Below are 22,709 nucleotides of genomic sequence, written 5' to 3'. Positions count from 1 at the left end.
GACCTGCCCAGAGACCACCTGGCTCGTGTCACTGTTGGGATGGTACTCTGCATCTGAATTCCAGGAATGAAAGCCAAGTGTGGGCATTCACGCCCACCCTCTGGCCTAGGAAGGAAAGGCTGGCTGAGAGGAAACACTTGGTATCCCCCCATCAGCAGATTTTTCTTCTACTTTTTCTTTTCTTTTTTTTTTTTTTGTAGTGACAGGGTCTCACTCTGTCACCCAGGCTGGAATGCAGTGGCACAATCATAGCTCACTGCAGCCTCGAGCTCCTGGGCTCAAGTGATCCTTCCACCTCAGCCTCCCAAGTAGCTGGAATTACAGGTACGCATCACCATGCCTGGCTAATTTTTTTTTTAAATGTAGAGGTGGGGGTCTTGCTATGTTACTCAGACTGGTCTCGAACTCTTGATCTCAAGTGATACTCCCACCTCAGCCTCCCAAACACTGGAATTATAGGCATGAGCCACCACACCCAGCAGATCAGCAGATTATTCTAGAGGCTTCCTGAGGGCAGTGCCGTGTGATGACAGTAGCTGAACTTTTACTCTGGGCCTGGCCCATGCAGAATACTGGGGTTATGAGATGAATAAGATTCCCTGGAGAACTGGACAGGGTCATGGGGGAGGCAGGGGTGTTCTCAAATAGGTCAGTGTGTTCACATCTGGGCGCTTGTAGAGGGTGAACAAGGGTGAGTGTTAGCCATGAGGAACAGATGTTCTGAGTCACATTCCTCTGCAATTATGAGCTGTGTGACCCTGGGTGGGTCACTTTATCTGTCTGAAGCTATAAAATTATAAAACCTATAAAATGGGGAGAGTAAGCATACCCACCTCGTGGAGTGGGAGGATTAGAGGAGGCTCAGTAGACGTCAGCCATTATACGGCACTATTATTGTTGTAGGGAAGATGGAAGGAGCAGCCAAGGACGCTGCCCAGCTGAGGGGGCATTCAAACAGGGTTTTGCAGAATGCATAGGAATCCGCAGATAGCCTTGGCATTTAAAACAGAAATGCCAGGTGCGGTGGCTCATGCCTATAATCCCAGCACTTTGGGAGGCAGAGGTGAGAGGATTGCCTGAGCCCACAGGTTTGAGACCAGCCCAAGCAACTCATCTCTACAATAAATCAAAAAATTAGCCAGGCGTGTTGGTGCATGCCTGTAATTCTGGCTACATGGAAGGCTGAGGCAGAAAGATCACCGGAGCCCAGCAGGTTGAGGCTGTGGTGGCTGTGCCCATGCCACTGCACTCCAGTTTGGGTGACAGAGTGAGACTCCAACTCAAAAAGCAAGAAAATAAAATAAAATAAAACAGAAAAACAGCCTGTGCTGGGCACTAGCTGGGGTCACAGGAGAACCCAGAACGGGTGAGATTTAGTCCCTGCCCTCCAAGAGACCAGGATATAGACTCCAAGCGGCAATAGCAGCACACCCAGGGTCGAGTATACTGTGCAATGAGTGACATAAGCAGGAAGCTCTGGGTCCCCAGCAGGCTGCTCTGCTCACTCATTCACTTAACAAAGGGCGGGAGATGCAAATAGACAGTCACCTCACAACAGATGCGAGCCTCAAAGGGCACCACAGGGGCAGGGGGACAAGTGGGACTGGACTCACAGGCCAGCTTTTATCCCACCTTCTGTCTTTAAGATCGTAAATTACGGCACCTGTTCTTTAGCGACAGACATTTTTCGCTTTTGCAGACAAACATAAAGAAGCCAACCACAGCCGTGACCCAGCCCCGAGATGCCCCAGTTCCTGTGTGGCCTGTTGACGCCCGTTTACCTGCTACATGTTTAGAGTTGCAATGACCCTGTATGGATAATGCCGCGTAGACTCCTGAGCATTTTTCCAAGCCATGACACTCGGCTCCTCCTCCCACGGGAACAACCAGTAGCAAGCATGTTCTGAACACTTAGTGGGTGCCCGCTCTGTCGGCCTCAGCCCCCACAGAACCCTTTGAAGAGAGGAGATGCCGTTTCTCCTATAGGAGAGTGAGTGGTGGTCCCTGGCAGCATGTGGAGCCAGACAAGGCTGCGGTTCAAATCCCAGCTCCATCACTCAGTTGCTGTGCGACCTCAGACAGGTTGCTAGACTCTCGGAATGGCAGTTTCCTTATCTTTAAAATGGACATAACATGGCCACTGCATACATTCCCCAGTTCAAATGAGGTTTCCTTGTTTATTCTTTGTCCCACTTACTGTCATTGTGACCAACTGTTTTCTCATTCCTTTTCTGCCTGCCACAAGCTGACGTGGGTTGCCTGAGGCAGGACCACAGCTCTTTTGCTCTCTTTTGGATGCCCAGTGCTGGGCACAGTGCCCAGCCCACAGCAGGCTCTTGTGGACTCCTGGCAGATGGACAGACGGGGCTGTCGTGGACACTGAGCGACACTGGATGCTGGGGATGGGCTGGCTGGATAGGGGGAACGCCAAGTTCTGGGACGTGAGGGGTGGGGAGCAGAATTCTCAAAGTGCACAACGTCCCACCATGCCTGGTGTTCCTGGGGCGCGTCTGTAGAGGGCCAAGGCTCTGGGTGTGAATCCTCCCTCTGCCACCTGCTGTGAGGGCAACTTTGGGCAAGTCATATAATTTCTCGGAGCCACAGTTTCCTCTGCTCTGAAAGTGGATAATGACAACCCTCTGTGCATAGGGCCTGGAGGGGGTCAGGCAGAAGCCACAGTGAGAGTGGCTCTGGGTCTGAACAGCGCAGGCCAGCGCTCTGGAGTCCAGAGGCCTTTCTCCCCTTCCTGCCTCCTGCTCACCAGTCATAAGGAGGGGGAAGGGGGCCCTGGAGGGAAGGGAGGCTAGGAGAAGGCCAGCCACCCCAGCCCTTGTTGATAAGCCCAGCTTAAGGGGAAATCCGGGCCTCTGACCTCCCAGATGCTCACAGACACATAGACATACTGAGAGACACACATACACAGAGACACAGAGGCATGCACAGAGACACACGGAGACACAGAGATGCTCACAGACACAGATTCACAGGGACGCTCACAAACATACACAGAGACACACACACACAGATGTTCACAGAGACACACTGAGAGATATGCTCACAACCAGTCACAGAAACACACAGATACAGACAGCCACTCACAGGAACCCACAGACACAGATACACAGAGATGTTCACAGACACACACAGAGACACAGATACACAGAGATGCTCAAAGACACACACAGAGACATACTGAGAGACACACACAGAGACATGAGCACAGACACACAGAGATACACTAAGAGACATAGAGATATACAGAGACATACGGCCACTCACAGAAACAGACGGGCTCACAGAGACAGACACAGATACACAGAAATGCTCACAGAGACACACTGAGAAACATACTCAGACATTCACAGAGATGTACTCACAGACACACAGATATAGACACAGAGACACAGTCTGTGAGTGTCTGGGAGGTCAGAGATAGACACACAGACGGATGGAAAGACATATTCACAGACACACACACTCAGACACACAAAGAGACACATAAGTGGAGAGACACACACTCACAGACACAGACACACTCAGAGAGATGCACACAAACACACTGACAACCCACTTACAAACATGCCGAGACTTGCATAGACACACTCAGCGAGTGTGAGCCCGGCAGCCTGTACCGTGCTCGCCTGTGCTAGCCTGAGGCTAGCCCTTGCCAGCTGGAGCGGGCTCCTCACAGCCAGCCTGGGGTGATTTCAATGTCCTGGGAGCCCCAGGTCTCACTGACAATCCAAGTAGACCCTTGAGTCAAAGCTGCTGCCACCCTACGTGGCTCCATCAAGAAGGAGGGGTGATCTCTTTCCTTTGAGAGATGGTTTAACCACCTTCCACCCTATCCCACCTGCATCCTCAAACTTTTTACTCATTTACGTAACAAACAGCATATGCTGTGCTAGGCCGATGAGAAAATGAACAAGACAGAATTGGGGCCCTTAGGGGGATCCCAGCCCAGGGGTTTGCAGGTGAGGAGGCAGAAAGGTAAACCTATCATAGTGCCGGGGAGGTGGGTTACCTCCCAGCCCACCAGGGGTGTCCTCAACAGATCCCTGAGAGGAAATAGTCAAGCCTTAGGGCCCCACCTGGGTGGCCTTTCCTGGCCATGGAAGACAGCAGGGCACAGCTTTCATTCCGTCCCCTCACCCCCACCTCGCTTCCTCTCCAGGGTGGTCTCCCAGCCACGTGGACAGTGCTGTCTCCCTTCCCTGACTACACCTTTCCCAGTCAGATCTTTGGACCCCTGCCCTATCTAGAACCAGGGAGGCAGAAAGAGCTCATTCATCTGGGACCTGGGAGCACCTAGGCCGCTTCTGATGGAGACTCATGCCCACCTGTGTGCTGAGAAGCGACCCCAGGCTTCCCAGAATAGAGGGCGTCCTCTGGGGTGGTCACTTGTCCTTCCAGGCATCTGAACCCTGAACCTACCACCAAGTCCTCAGCCTTCCGCTTTCCCTCTCTGTCAACTTCCCCAAAGTTCTTAGGATCCCAAGAATCACCTCTCCCTGCCTCAGCCAGACCCCAGGGAACTGTGCAAGCCCTATGGTCCTGGTACCCACATGAGCCGGAGGCAGGGGCCGGAACAGGAGAAAGGAGAGACATACTCAGAAACTGAAGGGTGGGTAGGTGGGTGGATGGATGAATAGATGGGGGATGGATGGATGGATGTGTGGGTGAGTGGATGGATGGATGAATGGGTGGGTAGACGGAGAGAGAGAGGGGTGGACATATAGACGGGGTGACAAGAAATGATGGCAGGAAACCTGGAAGGCAATGACTGCAAGACAAGGGTGGTGTCGGGCGGGGTGGGAGATGCCTGCACCAAATGGCCTTCCTGGAACAAATGTGTCTTTTTTCTTCTCCATGAACGGAACCTCCCAGCCACTCCTGCAGGAACACATTCTAAGTCTGTTTTTAGCTCAGCAGACCAGAATGTGTCCCTGGGAGCCAGTTTGATTGCAGTCCGTTTGCCCTGGACCAACTTTTGTGGACATGGAGACTAACTGATGGAATCCTCCCTTGTAAAGCCCTTTCTGTGTTTCAAGACTTCAACTAAAATAAAGTGGTTAGACAAGTGGAGTTTCAAAGTAGGCCTTCCCAGAGATGTTGTAGGACTTGAGAGAACATTTCTACTTTTTTTTACAAAATATTTTAAAAGTTCTCAAAACTCTAGTTTTAAAAATAAAATCCACTGTAGACTATTAAACTATGTGTGTGTGTCCCCCCAGCTAAACCCGCTTGTGTCCTTTCTGCTTAAGTGACAGGCCTGAGGTCTCAGGGCACACAGTTGATAAACTATTACCATTAGCAACTCCTTATCTGCCTGATTCTTCTCTTTACCGCCTAAGGAATCAAAGCAGAGACATCAAGTGGGTTCCGGCCCCGTGTGACCGGCACCGCCATCTGTAACCCCCCGTGTAAAACGTCTGTCTTCCCAGAGCCTTTAGAGTAAGAAAATATTGTGGAGTTGGACGTTTCGTTTATTTCTTTTATTGGTTTCATGCATGGGGGTTTCCGTGTTCATTTTGGTGTGTGTGTTTTTAAACAGGAGAATTTCACTGATAATTTTTAAAAGAAAGAAAAGAAAAAAATAAGAGAAACCCACGGAACTGACCCCCAAGACGTATTTCAGCTCTTCCTTCTCTGCTTCTGTCGTCCTGTGCGAGACCCAACCCCCGGCCTTTCTCCCTTCGTGCTAGTTAAGCTGATTCTTAGTTAGGGCTGTCAGTCCCCCCATCATCCAACTCAGAGCCCTTTTGCCAACAGATACCTGGCTGGCCCCACGGACACATTGTGGGGAGGTGTGTTGTCCTACCTTAGGTCAAGGTTAGGAATTAGCCCTTCTCTTCTGAGCCTTTTATGGGCCGGCCCTTCATAAATTTGCCCAAGCCCTTATTGGTCCTGTGGAGGTCATCTCTTGGGGTTATGAGTCCCTGTTTATGACCCGAGGGGGAGGCAGCGGTTCCTTCTCAGCAGGAGCGTCGCCACCACTCTTCCGGAACTTCCTTCGGGAGTGACTAGAGCTGGGTAGAAGGCTCTGCTTAGCCCCTGTGAATGTCGAGGCCGGAACCGCCCAGTCCCTTCTCACAGCTGGTGTTAATAATCCTGGCTCTAGACCTAATTGGTGAGAAGGCCAGCTGGTTCCTAACCACACGCGTTCTGGAATATTGCACAGAAGCAGCTCTGCTGTTTTCTCTATGGATGTAGAATAACTGGAATTGGGCTGGCAGGAGGCAGCCCGCTGAAAGAAATAGATAAAAAAAGCTTGTAAATATCACATCAATTGATTGCTTATTATTGGGCTCAGAAACTACTGGTTCCCTTAAGCGTAGGCTATGTCCCTTTGAAAAATGATATTGTAGCCGGGCTCGGTGGCTCAGCCTGTAATCCCACGCCTTTGGGAGGCTGAGGTGAGTGGATTGCCTGAGCCCGCGGGTTCAAGACCCGCCTGGGCAGGCGAGACCGCATCTCTACAATAAATCAAAAAATTAGCCGGGCCTGGTAGCACGCGCCTGTAGTTCCAGCTACTTGGAAGACTGAGGCAGAAGGATCGCCGGAGCCCAGCAGGTCGAGGCTGCGGTGGCCGGGAGCGGCCACTGCACTCCAGTCTGGGCGACAGTGAGACTCCAATTCAAAAAAATAATAATAATAAAAAATAAAAAACGATATTGTTAACTGCTTTGTACACCTTTATCTTTGAGTGGAATCAGAGAAGTCAGTAAATTAAAGACAATGACTTTTTTGAATTTCGGATGCAGCTGTCCTATCACTGTGGCTTGCTTAATGACCACTCGTTCCAGGCTGTTTTTCTCTCCTTCCAGATTGTTCTCTGGGGCCGGACTGAGAAATGCCTGAAGGAGACGACGGAGGAGATTCGGCAGATGGGCACCGAGTGCCACTACTTCATCTGTGACGTGGGCAACCGGGAGGAGGTGTACCAGACGGCCAAAGCGGTCCGGGAAAAGGTCAGTCGCCTGGGAAGTTCCATCCTCAGCCTAAGGCCAGGCAGAAGGAACATTCTCACGTGGCCTGGGAGAGGGATTTGCTTATCCAGAATGAGTTCATCCAGGGCACCTTTGGGAACTGCCCTATGAAGCTGGCCCACGTAACATGGGCAGGGATGATACTAGTAGTCATCTGGTGTTCCCTGAAAATGTAGACCCCAGGGGGCAAATGTCCCATGGCCTCCTTGGAAAACCCTTCCCCTGTCTTGAGTCATCTGTTTAGACTGGGTGTATGAGTGAACTTCAAGAGAGCGAAAACCATTTCTGCTCCTCAGAACAGCCTTGATATAGTGTCAGCTCCACCTCACAAACCCAGACTGGCACTCAGAGAGGACATGGCTTCCCAAGGCCCTGTGGCCGGCCATGGGTCAGGCCTTGCCCCTTGGAGCACTGGTCCCTGGGGCCGGCTGCCCTCATGCCCTGCGGCCCCTCTCGCCCACAGGTGGGCGACATCACCATCCTGGTGAACAACGCTGCCGTGGTCCACGGGAAGAGCCTGATGGACAGTGACGATGATGCCCTCCTCAAGTCCCAGCACATCAACACCCTGGGCCAGTTCTGGGTAAGGGGGTCCGGGACCGGAGCCAGCCCTGGACATGCCGGGAGCCCAGGTGGGGTGGGGCTGGAAGGGGGACGCTTGCCAGGACTTGGACTTGAGCCAGCGGAGAGGTCCAAGGATAAGGTGGCCGGAGAAGAGGAACGACCGGCCCCGGGGCGCATCAACTTTCTGGAATGTGCGCTCAGTGTCCTGCGGCTGGGAGCTCTCAGCCCCTCCTGCCCAGGAAGGCACAGGAGCATCCGTGTGTCCAGGGTGGGCTACTCTCCCTGAGAAAGGGGGAGGGGGTTGCGGGGAGCCACAGCTGCTCCACACTGATGCCCCATTCACCTCCAGACCACCAAGGCCTTCTTGCCACGCATGCTGGAGCTGCAGAACGGCCACATCGTGTGTCTCAACTCTGTGCTGGCACTGTCTGCCATCCCTGGCGCCATCGACTACTGCACGTCCAAAGCCTCGGCCTTTGCCTTCATGGAGAGCCTGACGCTGGGGCTGCTGGACTGTCCGGGAGTCAGTGCCACCACGGTGCTGCCCTTCCACACCAGCACCGAGATGTTCCAGGGCATGAGGGTCAGGTCAGTGAGTGGGGGCGGGCCTCAGGGCTTTTCCCCGGATGTGTTACGAGTTTCGTTTAGGATTCACCCAATAATCCTACCAGGTTAAAAAAAAAATCTTTGTGAGTCAGAGTCTCACTCTGTCACCCAGGCTGGAGTGCCGTGGCACAATCGTGGCTTATTGCAGACTCGACCTCCTGGGCTCAGGTGTTCCTTCCGCCTCTGCCTCTTTGAGTAGTTGGGACTACAGGTATGTGCGACCGTGCTCAGCTAATTTTTTTATTTTTTGTGGAGACAGGGTCTCGCTATATTGCCTAGGCTGGTCTCAAACTCCTGGGCTCAAGCAATCCTCCCGCCTTGGCCTCCCAAGGTGCTGGGAATTACAGGCGTGAGCCACCACGCCTGGCCTCTCTACGAGGTAAATATTATCTCATTGTTTTATAGATGAGCAGAATAAAGTTCAGAGAAGTAGCAAGACTGGCCAAAAGTCTCATAACTAAAATGTTGTGGAAGAGTAGCTTGCCTGTGCCCCCCAGCCTGTCCAGGCAGCTGTGCACAGAGAGGGCTTCAATGTGAAAATAACCCAGAGGCCCGTTGCCTGTGGCTTCATTCTTTTTTTTTTTTTTTTTGAGTTGGAGTCTCACTCTGTCGCCCAGACTGTGGCCCCTCCTGGCCACTGCAGCCTCGACCTGCTGAGCTCCGGCGATCCTTCCACCTCAGCCTTCCAAGTAGCCGGAATTACAGGCGCACGCTACCACGCCCGGCTGATTTTTTTATTTATTGTAGAGATGAGGTCTCGCTGCCCAGGTGGGTCTCAAACCCATGGGCTCAGGCAATCCACTCACCTCAGCCTCCCAAGGCGCAGAATTACAGGCTGAGCCACCGAGCCTGGCTGGCTTCATTCTTGACTGCAAGGCAGCAGGAGGCAGTGGTGGGTTAGGGTCCTGCCTCTCAGCCCAGGGAGCTCGTACAAAACGCCAGGCCTGAATGCCTTTGGGGGAGGGAGAGCCGAGGAGAGGGGAGGGTGCTACCCAGCAACAAGGGAAAGGAGGATGGATCCAAGCAACGTGGATGGATCTTGAAGCAGTAAGCTCAGCTCCAGGAGCCAGAGGGGAAGAACACATCCCGCCTGGTTCATGGATGCGAGGTTCTGAAACAGGCATAGCTGGGTTGCCGTGATGGAAATCAGACCAGCAGCTGCCCCTGGAGGGGATGGGGATACAGCCTGGGGAACTTTCCAGGCTAGAAATGGTCTGTCTTCTTGATCTGGGCAGTGGTTAAATAGGTGAAAGTTAAGCTATATGCCTTTTTATTGTATGTAAATCGTAGCTCAATATAGAGAAATAGGGAGGCCTCTCTTCCAGACTCATTAAACCCAGGGGACTTGGGGCCACCGGTTCAAAGCTCAAGCTTGGAATCCAGGCATCAGGTGGTGACTCCCCTGTTGCTGTGATGTCCTGTGTAACACTGAGTCTGATTGGTTACTGCTCTGGCCTTCATTGCTGGTCTATAAAATGGGGTGTTGAAAATGTCTACATAACAGACTCTGAGGTGAGGGTAAGATGGAATCTGGTGTGGAACACCACATGTGCTGCATAGTAAGTACCCAATAAACAGTGCTCAGGAGCCGAGTAACACGTGACTGTGGTCCCAGTTACTCAGAAGGCCGAGGCAGGAGGATGGCTTGAGCCCAGGAGGTCAAGACCAGCCTGAGCAACCTAGCAAGACCCCGTCTCAAAAAATAAAATGTTGCTATAATAATGTACAGTTGTGTTGGGGCATAAGGTTATAGATAAATGAAAACCGGGGCCAGGTATAGTGGCTCATGTCTGTAATCCCAGTACTTCAGAAGCCAAGGCGAGAGGATCACTTGAGCCCAAGGGTTCAAGACCAGCCTGGGCAATATAGCAAGAACTTATCTCTAAAAAAAAAAAAGAAAAGAAAAATTAGCTGGATATGGTGGTGTGTGCCTGTAGTCCCACAGCTGCTTAGGAGGCTGAGGCAAGAGATTTACCTGAATTCAGGAGTTCAAGGTTGCCACGAGCGGGCTACTGCACTCCAGCCTGGACAACAGCGTGAGACACTGACTCAGAAGAGAAAAGGAGGCCGGGCTTGGTGGCTCAGCCTATAATCCCAGCACTTTGGGAGGCCGAGGCGAGTGGATTGCCTGAGCCTGCGGATTTGAGACCCACCCAGGCAACTTGGAGAGACTTCATCTCTACAATAAATCAAAAATTAGCCAGCGTGGTGGCACGTGCCTGTAGTTCCAGCTATTTGGAAGGCTGAGGCGGAAGGATCGCCGGAGCCCGGCAGGTCGAGACTGTGGTGGCTGGGAGCGTGCCACTGCACTCCAGTCTGGGCAACAGAGTGAGACTCCAACTCAAAAAAAAAAAAAAAAAAAGGAAAGGAAAAGAAAAGACCAGAAATTATCCCTAATGATTTTCCCTGGTGTTTGCAAGCTGGCATATGATGATCTGCCTTCTGAACCGCATGCTTCAGCTGGAAGGGTCATTGTGAAAATTAAATGAGACAATTTAGCGTGGTGCACGCCACACGGGAATCTCTCCAAATACCTTAGTCATTATTAATAGGAACAGAGCAGCTTTGGTTGTCAGGAATCAAAAATACCTGCTTTGAATCTCCCTCAGCTACTCTTATTGTGGTGCCTTGGGCCAGTTTTGTTACCTCTCTGAGCTTTATTTTGCTCATGTGTAAACAATGGAAGTAATACTCACCTCATGGGATTATTGGGAGAATTAGAAAGGATACATGTACTGCATCTAGTGCAAAATCCAGAACATTCTAGATGCTCAATAAACAGCTGTTTCTCTTATTACTTTCACTAACAATAAATGTCTTCATAAATGCATACATTATTAATTTTCCTAGCAGACCGTATCTTCACAGTTTGTCACAGTATATATTTCCACCTGGCTTGCATGCAAATTATCATAAATTCTTAATTTAGGAGGCTGGACTAATGCCTGTTTATGTTCCATGTTGGCTTTTCCCCTCATTTCTTTTCATTTGAGTATTCAGTGGGTGCTCAGTAAGTGCATATTGGACAGAAGTGCAACTGTGGCAATCACAGCTTTCATTGAGCACCCTGAGCACAGAAGTGGGATATCACAGTGTCTATCTCACCATCTAGCATACTTTCCTCTCTGCCATGATAAGAAGGAAATTCAAGGTTTTTCCGAGTCATTTTTCATAGTGGTTCAGAGTGTGGGCCCAAACGACCTGGGATAACATCTCAACTCTGTGTGACCTCAGGCAAGTTACTTAACTTTCCTGTGACTCGGTTTCCTCATCCATAAAAAGGGATTGTTAATAGTACTCCTACTTCATGGGTTAGATGAGCACCTGTATATGAAATTGAGTAGCTGTGCCCGGCAGATAGTGAGCACCAGGTGATTGTCAGCCACCTGTAACTGTGGGTATGCAGAGAGCCCCGAAGGCTTGGCCAGAAGAGGAGGAGCGGACTTAACCCAGTCCCATTTCCCAAGAGAATAAGAACTGAATAAAAGCCTCAATTTCCTCCTGCGACCATGCTTAGCTGCTTTCCAGGGCTGGAGGTGGGAGGCACGTTAAGGCAAAATGGGTGGGTTTCCCAGCAAGACTGGCCACACCGATGGGTGCTTCTGTTTGCAGATCACCATTTGTGGAGCCTCTTCTATGTTGTAGCTATACTGCCAGTCGCTTCACAAGCACTGCTGCTTTTTGTCCTCATAGCAACCATGCAAGAGAGCTCTTATCCCCGTGTTAGACGAGAAAACTGGGGTTCAGGAAGCAAAGTTCCTTGACCAAGGCCACACAGCTAGCTGAGCATGCTTCTGCCACAAATTGCTGCTGCTTCCATGGGAGGTTAGTAACTCTGCCAGCTCCCTGTGGACCCATCCTACCTACCACATAAAAGAAGGAGAGAGTCCCACCCACAGATGGGCTGGAGGCCTCCTCAGTCAGGTTTTCCTGCAGGGGTCTTACCAGGAAGGGTCCACCCCAAGCCCAGGGAGCCTGGTCTGTCCATCCTGTCTTCCCTTCCCCAAGAAATGGGACAGGCCACAGGGCAAGGCCAGAGAATCTAGACTGTCTGCCGTGTCGATAAGATCCCCATAGCAGTAAGCTGCCTCAACACGTTCACCCCAGCAGAACCCCGGAGGTTGACCCCTCTAGGCTGCAGGGCTGTGGGCTTCTTAGAGACACCATCCTGATGGCAAAGAGCATACAGGCAGGGGTGAGATCCTTGTGCCTCTGAGGCCAAGCGCATGCTGGGAGTCTGAGGGCTGAGACTTCAGACGCAGTGACTCATCACCTTAATCTTCCTGGTGCCAGAGCGGATCACAAGCCCTTTGTGGGACTGAGGTCAGAACCAGCAGCAGCAGCCCTGCACCTACAGGCCCAGGAGGGGCAGGAAGAACAGTGAGCACGGGCCTTAGAGCATTAGCCTGGCGTTGAGTCCCTTGTGCCCCACTGACTCCCCAGAGCCTTGGTTTCCTCATCTGTAAGTTGGGGGAATAATTTGTGCATAGACCTGGCACTTAGGAAGCTGTCATCATTGTTTGGGTCTGGGATCAGATGCTTTTGATATTTGAATGATATTTAATCATTCATTCATCCTGAAATTCCTGGGAAAATACTCTGGAAATGTTTGGATGAATCCATGAATGAATGAACGAGTCAGTGAACCAGCAGGCTGGGCAGAAGACAACTCTTGCTAAGCCCTGCTCCAGAAAGAATGAGCTGGACACACTGGGGAACAGCCAGCCATTCGGGGTTCATCCACTCAGCAAGGATTTATTGAGCACCTACTGTGTGCCGGACACTGTGCTAGATGCTGGAGACACAAGGAGCAAGACCAACTGGGTCTCTGCCCTCCTGGGACTCACAGTCTGAGGGTGGAGGCAGGCCACTGACAAACGACCTGACAAGCAGGGCCATTCTAGATGGGGGCAGATGTGGTCAAGGAAGTGAGCCAGAGTGGAGTCAGAGGCCACTCTGGGGAGGTTGACCTGAGACGTTGCCCGAGGGAGAGCCGGGAGGGGGGAGCCAGATCTTTGGGACAGCTGGCAAAAGGCCATGACAGGAAAGAGCAGTGTAACCAGAACAGAGAGACAGGTTGGTTCTGCTGGAGCAGAGCAACCAGGGGAGAGGGTTCACAGCGACAGGCAGGGCCCAGCTTGTGCAGCCTTTGGAGAGCATGGGACAGAGCCCATGTGTGCTGGGAGCCCCTGGAGGGCTTTGGAGGGTGAGTCCCAGGTGGGTGGGCTGGAAGTCCTGGAGACCCCATGTACTAGGTAGGAGCATGAAGGAATGTGGAACGAGGTGGGTGGGGGAATATTCCCAACAGGCCTCGAGTCTCTCGAACAGGAAAGGCAAAAGGGTGACCTAGGTCTGTCAGCTACAGAAAGGCTTCCGGCACAAGCATGTGCCCCTCCTGGAGAAACTCACTGCGTCTCTTTCTGCATTCAGGTTTCCCAACCTCTTCCCCCCACTGAAGCCAGAAACGGTGGCCCGGAGGACGGTGGAAGCCGTACAGCTCAACCAAGCCCTCCTTCTGCTCCCCTGGACAATGCACGCCCTCATTATCTTGAAAAGGTATGATGCTGGGGAGAACGCTCTGGATCAGGAGACAGTATATGTGTGATTGATTAGTCATGTCTGTCATGGGCACGAGAATGAGGAGTGGTGGTGTGTCAGCCATCGATGTACTGTCCTTACCATAGGTCAGTGATTCTCAAAGTTGTTAGTCTCAGGGACCCAGTCAAGTCTTAAAAATATGGAGGAACCCAAAGAACTTTTGTTCATGTCAGTTGTGTCTGTCACGATTTAATATGTTAGAAATTACAACTGGCTGGGCTCGGTGACTCGGCCTGTAATCCCAGCACTTTGGGAGGTCAAGGCAAGTGGATTGCCTGAGCCTGCAGGTTCAAGACCAACCCCAGGCAGCTTGGTGAGACCTTGTCTCTACAATGAGTAGAAGATAAATAAAAATTAGCCAGGCGTGGTAGTATATGCCTATAGTTCCAGCTACTTGGAAGGCTGAGGTGGAAGGATCATTAGAGCCCAGCAGGTCAATGCTGGGGTGGCCGTGAGTGTGCCATTGCACTCCAGCCTGGGCGACAGAGTGAGACTCCAACTAAAAAAAAAAAAAAAAATTAAAACTGAGAAAAATGCTATGAGATGTCTGCATTTGGTTGGTTATATGTACAATATTTAGCCATTTATAAATAATAACAAACCCATGGCATTAATATATTTTATGACAGATAATTATATATTCCAAAACAGAATAAATATAGTAAGGAGCAACATTGTTATACATTTTTGCAAATTTCTTTGCTGTCTGGTTTAATTTAAGACAGCTAGGTTCTTTTTTTTTTTTTTTGATTCGGGGTCTCACTCTGTTGCCCAGGCTGGAGTACAGTGGCACAGTCACGGCTCACCACAGCCTTGACCTCCTGGACTCAGGAGATCCTTCTGCCTCAGCCTCCTGAGTAGCTGGGACTACAGGTGAGCACCACCATACCCAGCTAATTTTTTGTAGAGACGAGGTCTTGCTATGTTGTCCAGGCTGGTCTTGAACTCCTGGGTTCAAGCAATCCTCCTTCCTCGGCCTCCCAAAGTGCTGGAATTACAGGCTTGAGCCACCGTGCCCGGCCTGAGGACAACCAGATGCTTACATCTGCTTCTGATTGTAGTTTGCGGTGCTATCCCATGTCATGTCGCCTCTGGAAAACTCCACTGCACATGGAGAGGATGAGAGTGAAAAATAAAAATAACATCTCAGCATTATTATAAATAATTTGACCTCACAGACTCCTGAAGAGATATCGGGTACCCCCAAGGGTTCCTGGACTACACTTTGAGAACTACTGTTTTAGCGATTCTAAAACATAGCCCCAGCCCTTAGGACGTTTACTGTCATGGGGAATGCAGAGATCTTGAAGTCAAGGACTCAGAATTCCCAGAAATGTCATAGTACTAGTCAGATGGGATTTACTAGGGCAGACCACTTCAGGAAGGTGTCATTTATATAGGAGATCGTTTTCCTCCAGAATTTGCCCAGCATCATATTCCCCTAGAACTTTCCACCCTGTGTAGCAAACCCTTCCCATCCCAGTCCCACGCCGAGCTGGCTCTTGCAAGGGACCACCTGAGCACAATTCCCTTGGATCTTGGTTAACAGGGAGGTCTTTATCCCTGGAGCCATGAGTGGCCGTGGGCTCTTGGCTGTCCTGAACCCCGGCCAGCTCCAGCCCCCCGGGCCCCGCCTGACCAACCCCCTCCAGCCCGGAAGGTCTTTTTGGGAAGGAAATCCACGAATGCCCTGCCAGCCCCAGCTCACAGGAGACATGAACTCTCAGGAAAACTGGCTTTCCCTGGGGTGTCCATGGATGCAGAGGGCACAGAAACCTTGAACCTGAGGGGACAAGGCCAGTCAGACTTTCTCCTCCAATCTCAGCGCCCTGTCACAGGCGCAGGGAGGGGCGCCCGGGACGTTCAGACCACATCTTGGCTTCCCTCAGTCCATCCTGATGTTGATCTGAGTGGCTTCTGGGTGGCCTCGGGGAGCCCCTAGTAGAGCAGGGGCTCAGGTCCTCACCAAGGCAGGGCTGCCACCCTTCGCCTCGGGGGAGCTTCTTAGAAGCCTTTGGAACTTTCTAGAGAAAAGTGAGTGTCTAGAATATCTCAGCACTCTCCACAGTAAGCCCCCGGCCCACACTTTCCCCCCACCACTCTCCGAGAGGAAGCGAGGCCACCCCTCCCCCGTTCCCTGCGTGGTATCCCTCCTCACCTTCCCCAAGAGGAACTTTTCAAGGTTCAACTCTGGTACCCAGGAAGCCTTCCAGATTGCCCTGGCCAGAAGCCAGTGTTTCCCATCTTGTGCCTAGAGTGAGCCAGGGCCCTTCAATTTGATTCCACAAACAGACTGAGGGCTCCCTCGGTAGCTGAGGGTGAGCCTGGGATATCTCGCCGTAGGGTGCAGCTCCCGACGCATACCTGACTCCTCAGACCCATACAGGAAATCGTTATGGCACACGTAGAGATTGAGATTGGTCTCGAAGACACCCCCCAGGCCCTGAGATGCTATGAGTGTGGCCTTGAAAGGTTGTTCCTAGCAGTTCCCAAGCCTTGTCAACTTTTCCACTTACTTAAAAGCCCTTCCTCACAGAGGCCGAGTGGGGGTTTGGGGTTGGGGAAGCTGGTGTGTGGCTTGGAGAGGGATGGGAAACGCTTCTGGGAAGCAACTCTGTTGTCCTGTCTCGAGCGGCCCCAGCGGCCCAGCCCAGGGTCTCCTCCGCTGACTGTCTTCTTTTCTTCCTCCCGCTTCCCCAGCATACTTCCACAGGCCGCCCTCGAAGAGATCCATAAATTCTCAGGAACCTACACTTGCATGAACACTTTCAAAGGGCGGACATAGAGGCAAGGTGCAGAGACATGCTCGAGGAACCATGGAGTCTGAGGGGCCACAGACCCTGGGCACACACTCATGGGCCCGCCCGCTGGCACACTTCTGCTGGGTGAGCAGGGTGGCTCCGGTCCCCAGGGAGAATCTGGCTGCCCCACAGGCCAGCCTCAGGACCTTTGCACAGGATTGGTGCGTGTAACTCTGACCCCCATGGGGAGGCAGGAAACCAGCCAGCGGCCGCCTTGATGATGCTCTTGTACATTTCCAATTCTGTAGAGTCTATTGTTCAATTGCTTCTCAAGTCTAACCAGCCTCAGCAGCGTGCATAGACCATTTTCAGGAGAGTCTGTCCCCAGGTGCTCCGCCTCCCCTTCCGAAACCCACTCAGCCTCGGCTTGCACAAACTGGTTGAACGGCGGGAATGGAAAATAAAGAGAGATGGCGTTTGTGAGTTCCTTTGTTCGAATCCTCAGTGGGCAGTTGGGAGGAGGCCAGCCCCAACTATAAAACTCCATCCTTTGAGAGTCTGAATTGATCTGCTCAGGGTCCTGGCTCCTGAGAATGGAGGAGGGAGCAGAGGTGAGGAGAGAAACTGGAGTACAAGCCTGGAGGCCGGGGGTGGGGTCTGGTTCCTCTGCCAGGCCATCCATGGGTTCAGGGGCCACTTTGCTTCCCTGAGTGTCCTTCATGAGCTAGTCTGCAGAGAGCCGGTCATGGCTCTAGCTGCCCTCTGTTCTGCCACAGTGCCACCAGCCACCAGGCCACCAACTCAGGAGAGTGGAATCAGTGTTTACTGAACACCCACTGTCTACCTCGCATGTGCTTGGTGCTGAGGGGAACATGGCTGAGAAGCTGAAACTCTGCAGACCACCAGTACAAGAGGTCAGTTATCTGGTTGAGGCCGAGTGTAGGGGCTCACGCCTGTAATCCCAACACACTGGGAGGCCGAAGTGGGAGGATTGCCTGAGTCCAGGAGTTAGAGACCAGCTTGGGCAACATAGCGAGACCTCATCTCTACAAAAAATTTAGAAAACTAGCCAGGCATAGTGGCGCACACCTGTAGTCCCAGCTACTCAGGAGGCTGAGGAAGAAGGATGGCCTGAGCCCAGCAGGTCGAGGCTGCAGTAGCCATGATGATACCCCTGCACTCCATCCTGGGCGACAGAGTGAGACCTTGACTCAAATAAATAATCTGGTTGAAAAGGATCGTGAGTCACTGGACACAGTTAGTGACAGCTCATCAAGGTAAGGCTAGTGCTGAAGGGTGTACAGAACCCATGAACCATTTGATTGCAGGAGCAGGGGGAGGTCTGGAGTGGCAGAAAGGGATTGGCACAGGCTCCGTCAGTGGGGGGAGAGACTGTGTAGTGTCACCTCTGGCTCCTCTGGTTTGCCTGCTCCCCTGAGGTCGCAAGCTTAGTAAACCTGACCTTGGAGGCAATCTCTATTAAGTAGCCTCCACCACCGGGTTCCGTGGCTCAGCCTGTAATCCCACGCCTTTGGGAGGCTGAGGTTAGTGGATTGCCTGAGCCCACGGGTTCGAGACCCGCCTGGGCAGCAAGACCTCATCTCTACAATAAATCAAAAAATTAGCTGGGCGTGGTAGTGCATGCCTGTCATTCCGGCTACTTGGAAAGCTGAGGCGGAAGGATCGCTGGAGCCCAGCAGGTCGAGGCTGGGGTTGCTGTGTGCATGCCACTGCACTCTAACCTGGGCGCCAGAGTGAGACTCCAACTCAAAAAAAAAAAAAAAAAAGTAGTCTCCACCCACACAGCAGGTGGAAGCAGGATGGCGGGAGGCGCAGGCAGGGTCCCCCGGGCATGAGGAGAAGAAGGTCACAGGCCTCTGATTTCCCCATGAGACGCATAAGGCCTGCACGTGCATACAAACCTCAGGCCAAACTCTCCCAAAACACATTAAAGGAAGATTAGATTCAACTCAGGGGATCGTCGATCTGGTCTGGGCACAGAAAGGCCAAGCCATAATTCCAGCCACTCTGGATGGTACCTACAGGGTGGCCGCCAAATCTGAGGCATAACATTTGTCCTCTTGATCATCCGTGCCACCCAGCAGCCGCTGAAGACGGAAAAACTGCTCTCAGAGACCGCCTTAAAGACTGCAGCAACCATGAAGTTACCAGCCAGGATGGGACCCCTAAGTCTCAATGGCTTTCAACAAGGAAACTTTTCATCGTACTCTTGCTACTTGTCCTTCGAGAGTGGCCACAGCCCAGCTCTGGGTCATCTTTGCTCTGGAATTCAGGCTGATGGGGTAACCTCCACCTGGGTGGATGTCTTGTGGCAGAGATAGACACACCTGGTAAACTGCCTCTGAAAGCTTCTGCCTGGAAGCAACCCACGTCACTTCTGCTCACATTTCTTTTTTTTTTTAAACACATCTGCCTTTATTGTAAGTAGCAAGCGGGACGCTTCCAGCACAGTAAAAAAAAATTAATTTACAAAAGCAGGGATTCAGTGAAGCGGCCTGGCTGGTACCCTGGGGCGCTCACACGTAGATGCCAACCCAGAGTAGCAGGAAGAGGACTCCAAAGCCCATGAAGAGCGGGGCCACCAGGGAGATGAGGAGTTCTTTGTAGATATCGCGAGTGTACTTGGTGGAGGTGACCTCATACACGAAGAACCAGGCGGTGAAGAACATGCCAATGGCCAAGAGCACCACGGTCAGATGTGGAAAGACCGCTGGGTTCACAGGGCTGGTGCATCTGCTCCTAGCTTCGAGCTCCATTTTGCCGGGCTCTGGGCGAGCCGCCGATCCTTCTGCTCACATTTCATTGGCCAGAACAGGTCACGCGATCGAGTCTGCCTTGGAGGCAGCCGGAAATCCAGTCCCCCATGGAGGAGCAGTAGGTAGCTTTGACACATAATGTGATTTCCACGCCGGGGACGATGTCATGGAGAAAACTTAAAATTTAGGCCAAGTATGGAGGAAGCAGACAGTCAGCTCCCAGTCACCAGCTCGAGGATGTAGTGGCTCTCTGAAGTATGCAGCAGGTGCTAAGCGGAGCTCTAGAGAGGCAACTGTCAGTGCGGCTCATCTCAACCTAGGAGGGAGTAGTCGGAAGCCCATTTAACAGATGAGAAGACAGGCCCCAAGCAGGGCAACCCTTGTCCTGGCTGGCAGGGCTTGTGAGCACTAGAGCTGGAACTTGAACCCAGCTCTCCCTGCCCTTCATGTCCCCTTGCAACTGGTTCCCATTCATCTCTTGACTTTTGGTTCATGAAAACGAGTTGCCGCAGTGTGGGGGTGCTGAAGGGGTCCCGCTGGAATGTCTGCACCCATCACACCACCTCAGCATGTCTGGACAACAAGGGAGGGTTCACAGGGCAGGTGCCTGCCACGGGCTCTCCCGGGAGATGAGAGGTGAACGGGTGCATCTCAGTGGGCAGGGATAGATGAAGAGGATGTGGAGGGGTCCTGTCTGCTGGGCCCCAATTTTCCTGACCATCCTGGAGCCGCGGATCCTTCTGCTTGCAGACTGGCACCAGGCCAGCCTTTTGGAGAAGATTTGGCTCCTGAGTTTCCATGAAATTGTATCTGGCCTGCAGGCCAGGATGCAGCAAGGCTCCCTGAGCTTGGATTGAACTCTGGGAGGGCGCAGTCCCAGCCAGCCCTCCCCGGAGCCCACTGAGGACCCATCACTGTCTTGGCAGCGTGGGACCCTGGCTTCCCAGAGCCCCAGGGCCCTCTCCCGGTGGCAGGGCAGGGCCTGGTTCCACCCCATCCCCTCCATATCAGCCAGGACACTTTCAGTCTTTTGCTGGATTTTTTCCCAGAGGAACCAGAAGAAAGAGCCTTGGGCAGAGTCCCAGGAGACACATTCTGGTCCCTCTCCCAGATGGTTTGGCTGCTTGGAGAGCCTTGAGAGTGGAGAGCTAATTCCGTCCCTCCGCTTGGCCATGCAAGGGAGAGTGACAAGTGCCGAACCCCGAGGGGCAGGACTGGGCATGCCAGCCCTGGGAATACAACTTGGGTCCTGGGAAATGACCCAGTTGCCATGCTCAGGGTGCCTCCCCAGCCCCAAAGAGACCCAGATGGAGGGTGGGCCCTGAGCCCAGGGAGGCGCCAGACCCAAGACCCATCCTGGCACCTGTCCAGGGGCCCAGGCTCTCCAGCCCGGCGAGTGGCCAGGAATCGAGTCCTGTGACCACCACCCTGCTCTTGGGACCAGGATGCTGTGAGAAATAGACTCTCTTCTCCTCGGGCCAAACTGATGTTCAGGAGGGAGTAGGGTGACAGCAAGCCCCTGGAATGACCACACGGCTTGGCCCTTGCTGCCCCGGAAAGCCCTGTCTGATGGGGGAGACAGTCCTTGCCCCTGGGGATGCCCCAGTCTGATGGGGGCCGAAAAAAAAAGCCAGGTCACAAACAAAGGAATCCATCTGCGGAAGCCCTGACCAGCAGAAGGAAGGGGACAGCAGTGGATGCTTGGGCAAGGGGGTCATCTAAGGAGAGAAGAGACTCCCACCACCACAGGGCATCCAGGTCTCCTCTGAGGAGTTATCTCCGCTATTTGGGGGGACCTCCCAGAGGACGCAGACCATGGACAAGAGGTCTGTTTGTGAAGACGGCTTCTATATAGACAGCTCACTTAGGCAAAGCCAGAAGGTGGCAAACATCCTTCAACCCAGAAGGAAGGTCTGGTGCAGCTCACGGGTGCCCTGGTCATGCTGAGCTCCCTTAGAAGGGGACTGTCAAACTGAGATTCAACTTACAGATATTTGCTGACACATGGCCCTTCACAATCTGAGGGCCATTCTCTGTGTCAGAGTTGGCCTGGCCCGGGTCTGGGGGCTTCTGCCCCCGAGCCTCGCAGGGTCCAGCACCCTTCCCCACCTCTCAAGTCCCCCCAAAGCCCTCAGCTCTTAGCAGCCTTGGTGCTCAAACAGCCACACCAGCGTGCTCAGGTCCTCCAGGCCCCACCATGGGGGCTTCCCAGGATGTGTAACATCAACTTTCCTCATCTGCAGAACCGAGGCGGCAGATGCTCCTGCCCTCCTGCCTCCCAGGGCTGGGGTGAGCCTCCAGTGCGAAGGGGACTCAGACAGTTGGGACCTTCTGAGGGTGTGCTGGGACGCTGGCAGCTCACACAGCTCCCAGCCAAGACCCCGCCGCCTCTCAGGCCTCCTGGGGTCACTGCCTTGTCCTGGCCTGTGACGGTGGCATCCTGTGAGGCCTGGCTGGCACCCTAGTGGTAGGGGTGGGAGAAAGCTGTGCTCTGAAGAAGACCCCAGTGCGGTGGTGGAAGGGGGGTCCCTGGGAGGGCAGAGCAAAGGGACCCTGGCAGGACAGGGGTGCTGCGTGGGAACAGGAGCGACTGTCCTCAGCGCCTGTGGATGGGCGGGACATCTGCAAGACACTTCTCTTCACCTCCCACCATCGCTGGTTCTGAGCAGCCCATGGGCACCCACATCTCTCCACGGCTCTGGGAGGATCGACATCGCCCGTACCCTGCTAGGAAGCTGTTCCCTCACGCGGACCCCCTCGGGTGGGCAGCAGGCCTCAGAGGAGGGCTCCGGAGGAGGGGCCGACCCACGCTTGCTGGCTGCGAAGGTTGGATCACGGAGCACTGGGCTGAACCAGGAGGCCAGCCAGCCACTGGCCAGCTATGTGACCCCAGGGATTGCTGACTTCTCTGGGTGGAACTACTCAGAGCCACGTGGCCCTCCCCCCTGCCCATCCTTCCTCTGGGGATTTTAAGGACACTCCTGAGAGAAACAATGAAAAGGCACTTTGCAAAGAAGCTGCCCTTCACACCGAAGCAAGGCCGTGCGTCCAGGTGTGGAGCGGCTGCGAGGGAATATTTCTGCAGGGTCCGGAGCAAAGCAGCCACCCCTCGGAGGTCAACGGTCCTGTTTGCGTGATCAGGCCCCCAGCCATGCCCCCAGCCCTTCTCAGCGGCTCACACTCCGCGGCACAGCCTGTCTCTCCTTCTGAGAAGACACGGAGATCCCGCTAAGAGCCCTTGGGTTTCCTGCACGCGCCATTCTCCCTCCCACCCCCTGCCTGGGACTCCAGCTCCTCCCAGGCCAGCCTGCAAGCCCTGCCTCAGACTTCACCTCCCAGAAGTACCCTGCTGACATGGTGGCCCTGGGTTGCTCCATCACTGGCTTTCTTTCTTTCTTTCCTTCCTTCCTTCCTTCCTTCCTTCCTTCCTTCCT

General features: G+C 53.2%; 1 protein-coding gene and 1 pseudogene across 2 annotated transcripts in view; one reads left to right on the top strand and one right to left on the bottom strand.

Annotated features, from left to right (window-relative positions):
* DHRS3 (dehydrogenase/reductase 3) overlaps positions 1-16,981 on the top strand; it is a 47,197-nt gene extending 30,216 nt beyond the window's left edge. The window contains exons 2-6 of the mRNA XM_008073460.2: positions 6,828-6,971; positions 7,453-7,572; positions 7,903-8,141; positions 13,590-13,715; positions 16,458-16,981. Coding sequence (XP_008071651.1) covers positions 6,828-6,971; positions 7,453-7,572; positions 7,903-8,141; positions 13,590-13,715; positions 16,458-16,542 — 714 coding nt within the window. The 3' untranslated portion in view covers positions 16,543-16,981. The remainder of the gene's footprint in view (positions 1-6,827; positions 6,972-7,452; positions 7,573-7,902; positions 8,142-13,589; positions 13,716-16,457) is intronic.
* A 1,943-nt stretch (positions 16,982-18,924) lies between these two features.
* LOC103276038 lies at positions 18,925-19,299 on the bottom strand (annotated as a pseudogene). Its single transcript, XR_505348.2, has one exon. The product of XR_505348.2 is annotated as a transmembrane protein 258 pseudogene (transcript).
* Positions 19,300-22,709: the final 3,410 nt, after the last annotated feature.

Source organism: Carlito syrichta, unplaced genomic scaffold (assembly GCF_000164805.1).
Source record: "Carlito syrichta isolate Samal-C Ts95f unplaced genomic scaffold, Tarsius_syrichta-2.0.1 Scaffold315850, whole genome shotgun sequence".
In the NCBI taxonomy this organism is placed as follows: domain Eukaryota; kingdom Metazoa; phylum Chordata; class Mammalia; order Primates; family Tarsiidae; genus Carlito; species Carlito syrichta.
This window is presented reverse-complemented; position numbering and strand designations above follow the sequence as displayed.